This window comes from Toxorhynchites rutilus, chromosome 3 (genome assembly GCF_029784135.1).
Source record: "Toxorhynchites rutilus septentrionalis strain SRP chromosome 3, ASM2978413v1, whole genome shotgun sequence".
Lineage (NCBI taxonomy): Eukaryota > Metazoa > Arthropoda > Insecta > Diptera > Culicidae > Toxorhynchites > Toxorhynchites rutilus.
In genome coordinates, this window is record NC_073746.1 from 22,026,839 (window position 1) to 22,036,069 (window position 9,231).

The 9,231-nt window shown below is 40.5% G+C and overlaps 1 protein-coding gene across 1 annotated transcript; it reads left to right on the forward strand.

Annotated features, from left to right (window-relative positions):
• On the forward strand, positions 1-4,799 carry LOC129776523 (zinc finger protein 595-like). Its single transcript, XM_055782218.1, has 2 exons — positions 1-204; positions 291-4,799. The coding sequence occupies exons 1-2, from the start codon at positions 76-78 to the stop codon at positions 2,508-2,510; spliced, it is 2,349 nt and encodes a 782-aa protein (XP_055638193.1). The 5' UTR covers positions 1-75; the 3' UTR covers positions 2,511-4,799.
• The last annotated feature ends 4,432 nt before the right edge of the window (positions 4,800-9,231 follow it).

Sequence of the window (9,231 nt, forward strand, 5' to 3'; positions counted from 1 at the left end):
TACGATGTCTTGTTTACATAAAGCGTTCAAAAGTTCGCTCATTTCGACATAGCCGAAGATGAGATTGAATTTACCATGGTCGATCAAAATGTGAATATTTGTCGTGTTTGTGGTGACGACAGCTTACAGCACTATTTATCAATCTTCGAAAAGGATTATGGAACAACTTACGCTAATATGATAGCATTCTGTTGCCAGCTGATGGTGAGTTCCAATATGAGTTGTGACATCCATGAAAGTGCTCCACTAGTCTTTCTCGTTATGCTTTTGATTTTTCAATCACTCTTCAGATCACAATTGATGACGGCTTACCAGGAGTTATATGTTACACCTGCTGCACTCAGCTGAAGGAAGCGTACACATTTTGTGTGAAATGTCGCAACACGGAAGCGAACTTCCGCTTGAGCAACGAACTGAGCCAAGAACAGTGTAATGCGGAAGAGCTACCGGCTAAAATTGTCGACGCACTTATAGAACTTCCAGCCACCAAACCCAAGAACCCAAACGAAATATTGGTGGATTTGATGGAGCAAAGCGAGGATGAACTGTTCGACGAAATCATTGAAGAGGCTCATTTTACCGACGCCGACGAGTGCCTCAACGGAAATGGCGAGGAATTTGTTAGTTTACAAACTTCTTTGATTACGCTTCGTCATATTGAAGAGTTGCACGGAATATGCGCGAACAAGAACGTAAAAGTGGATGGTCTATTGCAAGAGAGCACTTTTGTCTCCGACAAAGAAGACATCGATTCGGACGAGTTGACGAATGATGATAGCAAACTAATTACCTCTACCTTAGCAATAGATGATACAATTGAGCCAATGGTAGAAGAGAATGCTCCAGGCAGCACGTTGAAACATCCAACCAAAACGATCTTGGCATCAAATCGAATGAGATCATTGCAGGCTCTGCCTCCTGAGGAAATGATTGTTGAACGAGAAGATCACGGTGAGTATCAGGTGATATTTTACAGTGGCACAGCTTGCTGTGGATGCAGGCAGTATTTTTCGAGCACCGAAGCTTTGGAAGATCACTGCAAGCAGGAGCACCAATTCGATGATCCGCCGGGTCCCCACTATTGTCCTCTATGTTATAAACAGTTTAGTGGTTTGCGTTATCAAATGCGACACTGTGAGCAAAGAACCATTCCAAAACTGTATTTCTGTAAGCTTTGCGAATATATCTGTCGTGAGAGAACGACCATTGATCGACACATGAAGTCATCAGTGATTCATAACAAGCCTATGATGGACTTCGATAAAGTGAAGGAATCGTTCGAAGAGGTTCAAGTCGTGGGGCCCATGTGCTGTGATTGTTATAAAATGTTTTCTAACAAAGGGCAGCTAGCTAATCATTACGGGGATGCTCATCACCCGGGTAGACCACGTTCTAATGATGAAGCGCTTGCCAATGGTGCTGTTGGATGGTGCGAGAAATGTCATCGCGTTTTCAAAAATAAGCACAAATACGAAGCACATCTGAGATACGCTAGTCTGGATATAATTTACCGTTGTAAGCACCAGTTTTGCAATTATCGCACCGCCAGCATTGTCCCCGCGAGGTTACACCTTCGAAGTAAGGATCACAATAAGTTAGCTAACGAAGAACGAAGTGACGAGGCTGAAAAGAACACCACCCAGGAGTCTGGCGAACGTCGATGCTGCTTTCGAATGTGCCAAGAGGTCTTCAAATCACAGCAAGCTTTGTTGGAACATGTTGATAAAGTCCATCAAGCCAAGCAGCTGGAGAATGAGCTGCGTCGAAAAAAGTCAAGTAACGTATGCTTGATCTGCAACTGTAACTTCGGCTCTCGGCGAGCACTTCAACTCCATCGGCAGTCAAAGTTGAAGGAGTACGTGTGCGAAAAGTGTGGCTTGGCGGTGGGATCGTTGTTCCAGCTCCGTCATCACACGAAACAAGTACACAACAAAATTCGACCGCAACGGGACTTCAAGTGCGAAGAATGCCCTCGGGCGTTCGCGAGTGCGGTAAATCTCCGCAGGCACAAACAGCAGGGACACGAAGATTTCGTTTGCACAATCTGTGAGAAGCACTTCAAAACAACGGAGGGTTTGTGGCGTCACTGGCGAATGCACAATAGCGTGGAAAAATATGAATGCGAATCCTGCAAGAAGGCTGGAAAACGATACACATTCCGCGATGTACATTCACTCAACAGACACTACAAGATTTCGGAGATGCACACCGGCCTTCGGAAGTACAAATGTTCCTTCGAGGGCTGCACACGCACTTACGCTCACAATCCGGACCTCAAGAGACACGAACTGGCAGCTCACCGGCGGATACTTCCGTTCGCATGTCAGTTTTGCCAGAAAGGATTCATTAGAAGCAGAGAACTACGGTTGCACGAGCGAACGCACACGGGAGCGAAGCTGTACAGTTGTGAAAACTGCGGCGCTGGATTCAATGTTTACCAAGAGTTCAAAAGACATTGCAGCGAGAAGCACGGGGTTTCTACTCTGATTCCTCAAGGGAGTAAAAATTAGGTCCTAGTGATGTTCCTCTGGGAGACTGACATAAAGTTACCAAAGCTTAGGCGTTTAGAATTTTATTTCTAGTTTAATAATATTCTTTTTGAATTATTTGTATGTTTTAGTTTTAGCTGACTACCAGACCAGCTGTTGAGTTAACGATTCTTTCCATCATCCAAAATGGTTCGAAAATTGCAGTGTCAAAATCAGAGTGGTGGAAAAGTGGCTGCCTGCTTGTTTGGTAGTATAACTATTGACTATTGACTCCGTTTTGATAGTCATGCTATGTTTGAAGAATTTCATGACTTTTAAGTCACTCTGTACTTCAGTGGAGCTGTCGCATGTCAAAAATAAAAAAAATTAGTAAAATAAAATGAGTAAAAAAACTTTTTAGGTTAAACGGTTTCCTTGTGATTCAACATAATAATACAGATAATAATAATTAGGCAAGTAGCAGTTAGCAGTTATCATACCCCTTCCTTCATTAATCAAGAACATTGATGAGACTAAAATAAAATCGCGTATGTTACAAACATACAAACATGTTACAGGGCAAGCTAAATAAAACCGTTTAACAAGAATCGCTCTCTAGCCGTAGTTTGGTGCGTTTCGAATCTTTATATTTATATTTGTTTACAACAATCAACAGGTTGAAAAAACCCTAATGATCCTCTGAGAACTATCTTATTCTAACTTGCTGGAGCTTAGGGAGAAGGTTCCTTTTTATTACATCCCTCGTAACATTAAAGTCGATGAGTTCGATATGTTGATTGAATACACGAGCCATTCTTGCAACAGGCTCATGGTAAGCATAGTTAGTACGCGGTGCAGGAAGGCGAAGAAAATCGAAATTTGGTATAATTTCTTCTTCGGGTGTTGAAGTTGATCTGTCGTAGTAAATCCGGGCAATCGATGTTTCCTTGGTTGAGATCAAAAACAAACGGAACTTTTGCTGTATTACGTCGTTCACTAAGCAAATTCAATTCTATGAGATTGCAACGATCCTCGTAGCTAGGGAGATTCTGAGAATCATTCCAGGGTAGTCGACGTAAAGTGAAACGTACAAATTTGCGTTCAATGGACTCAATTCTCTGGATGCTGTTTCCGTAATACGGAGCCTAGTGATCCCCGATAATCGTTCGATTAATCGATTAATCGAATACTTCCTACAGAAATCGAATATTAATCGAACGAATACTGCGTCACCTATAATCGAAGCGAACGAATAATTTACGTCGATTAATCGTTCCAAGCCCAGCGATAAAAAAAACGTACGGCCGCTACAGTTTTATCCTGAAAATCAATCATTATTTTTGACGCTCCCCCCTCCTCCAATGCCGTCAACGCGAATTGAGCTTCGTTTACGAGGTTAGGGGTGCGTAATAGATAATAATTGTATTTCAGGCGGAATGAACACTTTTGATTCCAGATGGCTTTCTAGCAAATGAGAAATATTAGTCTAACTAATTATTTCCCTCAGTATGACGATTAATCGATTAATCGATTATTTGGGGCGATTAATCGTATCGAATAACAAACTGCTGAAAAATATTCGATTAGCTGATGAACGATTAATTTCAAAAATCGGGGATCACTAACGGAGCCCGAACTACGGATGAGTACTCCAAGATAGAACGAACCAAAGAACAGTACATAGCTTTGAGGCTGTTTGAGCGAGAACTAAGTAATATCAAAACAACAGAACCTCCATGTTGTGGATCGCGTTTAGGGAATAGTACCATCTCGTTCATTCGTACAGGTTTTATAGTCCATTTCGTTAGCACATATGAAGTACGGAGAAGTGCTAGTATTTGTTTTCCGGTCAGCTGTGCTCTGTACATGTATTATGGGAAATAGAATAAAATGTTGTTGTAGACGGATCGTGTCGCTCGCTGGTGATTAATTCACATATCAGAATCTAAATAAAATTGTTCATTATCGCTGAAATAAAAACGGAATATTTAAAACAAGTGCCCGGAGTGAATCATTCGTATAACGCGCGAACATTTTTGGTCCTTCGAACCGGATAAATAGTGAAAAGCTATTCCAGAACACTTGTTTGAATAGTAGTGAAATTGGACAAAAGAAAGAAGAATGAAAGACTGTACATTGTAAGAGGTGACTGTGTGCAGTGCTCAAAGGATAAAGAAGGAATTGTGGTTATCGAGAATTGGAGGAACCATTGCTGCAATATTTTATCACAACGGATTTGCGGATTAACACCTGATACTGCAGTGGAGAAGTTGACCAGACGGGTATCCTGCGATGGAAGCAGAGAAGAAAGAACCAGCATTGCAGTTGTTTCACCAGCTAGAAATAAATACAAAAAGAAAAGTGCATGCGAGTTTGTTTTCATTCATTGTTGAATTTTTTGTGTCCCTGTTTGGCCGTTGGTTTGAGAAGTCGTGAGCATTGTTTGGTTTTATTTACGATTCGCCCAGTTGATGAGTATTGTGCTCAAGTGATTTAAAAGCTTTCCAAATTGGTTAATTTTTGTCATCTGAGGTAGTGTGTAGTGGAACGTCGAGTCGATCGATACTGTCTAGCTAGAAAGTAACGTGATATTACTGCGGAAAATGCCGACTGATTTGCGTACTTTGCAGAAACGCGAGCGACGGCTGCAAAACAATCTTTTACTGATCGCTCGTTTCGAGGACGGTTATACAGAACATAGAGACGAAACACAGATCAGAGTCCGACTGGAAAATCTCGAAAAGGTGGAGAGAGAGTTCTATGAAATCCGTGAACAAATTGAGCTGCTACACTGAGAGGAAAATTTAGTAAATATGACGAATTTGTTGGTACATGTTACCAATTATCTAGTCATTTTCTACCCTACTAATCATTGGTACATGTTACAAAAAAAGAATGGTAGGCACATATGTCAAACAAACTACAAATTGTTGGTCCAACATTGGTGCAATAACAGTGAAAATTTTGCTTCATATTTGTGAGAGGTAATCATCAGGGATAATGACAATATTTTTTAATAACTATTTTTAATTTAAAAAATTGTATTTGATTGCGTTTAATTCTACATACTTAGAATACATTATACTAATAACTTATTCTATAAACAACATCAATAATTCTCGTTGGAATCGTTCTATAAACTGCGTACAAGAGGCAAATTTTAATCGCAGCTTCAACCACCTCAATTTGATGAGCATTTCCAAAGCAACACTGAGAGGAATAGTTAGTAAATACGACGAATTTTTCTGTACATGTTACCAATTCTCTAGTCATTTTCTACCCTACTAATCATTGGTACATATTACGAAAGAAAAATGGTAGGCACAAACGTCAAACAAACTACGATTTGTTGGTCCAACATTGGTGCAATATCAGTGAAAATTTTAAAATGTTTTTCAATAATTATTTCTAATTGAAAACATTCTATTTGATTACATTTAACTCCACATACTTAGAATACATTATAATAATAATATATAACTTATTCTATGAGCAGCGTACACGAGGAAAGTTCCCGTTCCTCTTCCTGCTGCATCGCTCTAGTTTGCATTATTTAGGGAGTGTCGGTAGCACCAGCACGTTTCATCCGCATTTTGTTCTCTCGTGTCTCTATGAAGAAAAGAAATACATATGTTAATAATATTAAATATGTATATATGTAATGAAACGTAACATCAACAAAATGCTTACCTCCGAATCGCTTCATCTCCAAAATAGAAATGGCGATTGCAAAGCGCGCACATCACAGATGTTAGGTATGACAAAAAAACAAAGTTACTAATGGTATGAAGTAAAATCTACGAATCTCTGGTAGGAACGTTCATTGCGTCTGACATCGCTTTTACGCAATTTTGGTAATATTTACAAAACATTTGTATATTTTACCAATGTTTTGGCTACTAAAGATTTGGTAGCTGCTTTTACTAAACTATTTCTCCAGTGAAGTTCCCGAGCAAGTTCCCGTTCCTCTTCTTGCTGCATCGCTCTGATTTGCATTAGCTGATTAGCAGAGTGACGGTAGAATTAGCACGTTTCATCCGTATTTTGTTCTCTCGTGTCCCTATGAAGAAAAGAAATACAATGTTAATGATATTAAATATGCAATAAATTATGTATTTTCACCTTATTTTTTGACGTAGGACTACGTCTAACCGGAAGATATAGAGGGTGAAATGGAAATCTAGGCACTGCACAAGTAGGAAAAAATGCAAGATTTGGAACGCTTATAACTCGAGCATTTCTCAATAGATCGCAAAGGTTTTTGCATCAATTGATAGGAAATATATCTACGCATCTTTCATAACGAATAACATTTCATTTTTCTTGAGATAAATAATTGAATAATTGTGAAATATCAAGCATTGTCAAAATGCACTATGTGCCCATTTTTGATTGGTCCATTTTGTGCTCCTCAAATCGTACCGACCAAAACGGGCAACCAGAGCAGCAGCGAAATAGAATGAAGCACGATTGGGAAGGAAAAAGAAAAAAATGAACGAAACATTGGTCGCAGTCTCACACATGCGTAACTCTCGAGCCAGCCAGTCAGCTTAAAAATCCCCGCTCCGCTGCCGTAACGATCACATTCTTTGTGTGGACACCGTCTGGACAACATCGTTGCTGGACGGGCTGGACGGCGAGGGATCGAGTGCCTTTCTCAAGGCAAGAGGGCGGAGGTGGTAGCGCTGGAGTAGAATAGAGTAGAGTTTTCAAAGGGCCTTTCTCAAGGCTAGAGACGAATGAACTGCAAAAGTTTAAAGTCTTTATAATACAATACCTTCCTTCCTTCCGTAACGATCATTCTCATACAAACCGTACACCACATCAGTTCGCATCACAACACATCAACAAACCAACCCAAGCAGCCATGTCTGGACATGGCAAAGGAGGAAAAGTGAAGGGAAAGGCAAAATCCCGCTCGAACCGTGTTGGTCTGGAGTTTCCCGCAAGGGTAGCTAGGCCGAGCGCGTTAGTACCAGTGTACCAGTCCACCTAGCCGGCGTTATATAGTTTCGGCCGCCGAAGTGATCGAGTTAGCTGGCAAAGCTGCTCGCGACGATAAGAAAACCCGCATTTGGAACAGAACACATTCAGTTCGGTGGACATCAAGACAACAGGCAGTTGCAGCGAGTGGCGAGTGGCAAACGCAATCGCAAAACGGCATCAGGTAGCAGAAGAAAAAAGTTTGTTCTTTATACAAACTGTTTTGGTGGCAAATCCAGAACAAGGCAGCATCGAGGGCGTTCGAAATGGTTTTTTTTCAAAACCACGAGTACTAAGTTTTCTAAATTGGAACCATTCCATAAAACAAGGCGCTTTTCAGGGCCATTAAACCTTCCAAAAAAGAGTTTAGGAAATACAGTTCAATGCTTTCTAAAACAATATCCAAGATAATAATAAAACACAAATTGATTTTTTCATAATTTGTTTGCCAGGATATGATGAGTATTTGAATTTGGCAGTTGTTCTGAGCTTATTGATTTTCACCAATTATTAAATTGCTTTTAGATTGAAAGTACAGTAATTTACACTTATCTCGACATTTAGCTAATTGGACGGACATGTAATGCGACATGTTTAGTTGGAAATTTTTGTAAACATAGAGTTCGGGGTCCAAATTATGACCCCACATTGAAAGTCGACACTGTACCACTGTCATCGCAAATGTTCAATTACAGGTTAAAATAACCTCCAATCCGATACTGAGTGGTGGTAATGCTATGTGCCATTGAATGTAATTTACTGTAAAATATGTCACAAGCTGGATGGGAAGAAATTTTCCAACTTTGAAAGCTGTGGCGAGTGGCAAATGCAATCGCTAAACAGAAAGGTTTAGCCGAACAAGATGGGGATATCGAGTGATAACAAAACAATAAACTCTTTAGATTGAAGATAATTTTGTGATCCTGAAAAGGACCCTTTTTAGCCTGCATGTGAATCCAACGAGCGAACAAATCGTAATGAATGTATTTTTTTGCCATCGCTCCCTTTGACGCTCATTCGTTCGTCTCGTTGGACTCGCCCCTCTGGCTGAGTCTGCCGATTTTTCTCTATCCTGTGAGTGTGTACCGCTAAAGTATAAAACACGCGGACCCCAACAAAATATCTTATTTTCTTTCAAACCGTAAACCCGTGTGGTTGTACGGCATCGGCATCGTGGACGTAACAAAGGAGGACAAGTTAAGAGAAAGGCAAAGTCTCACTCGAACCGTGCAGGTCTCCAGTTCCCTGTTGGTCGCATTCACTGATTGCTCCGCAAGGGTAACTAGACCGAACGGATTGGTGCCGGAGCACCAGTATACCTAACAGCGATTATAGAGTTTCGGCCGCCGGAGTGCTTGAGTTGGCTTGCAAAGCTGCTCACGACAATCAGAAAACCCGCATCAAGGACAGAGCAGCTTCGGTTCGGCGCTCATCAAGGCAACAATTAGTTTCAGTGAGTGGCAAAGTGTTTCTTAAGTGTTCTTAAGTGTTTCTTAAGTGTTCTTCTTTCTCCGGCACGTCGCATCAAATGTAATTTACTGAACAACATGTCACAAGCTGGATGGGAAGAAATTTTCCAACTGTGAAAGCTGTGGCGAGTGGCAAACGCAATAGCTAAACAGGAAGGTTTAACCGAACAAGATGGGAATATCGAGTGATAACAAAAACACAACACCAAAGGTTCTTTTCAGAAACATCAACTTATTCATAAAGAGTAAACAGTAAACTAATCCATTTTTCAGGTAGATAGGTAGGTATTCACGTAGGAGAAGAAAATAAA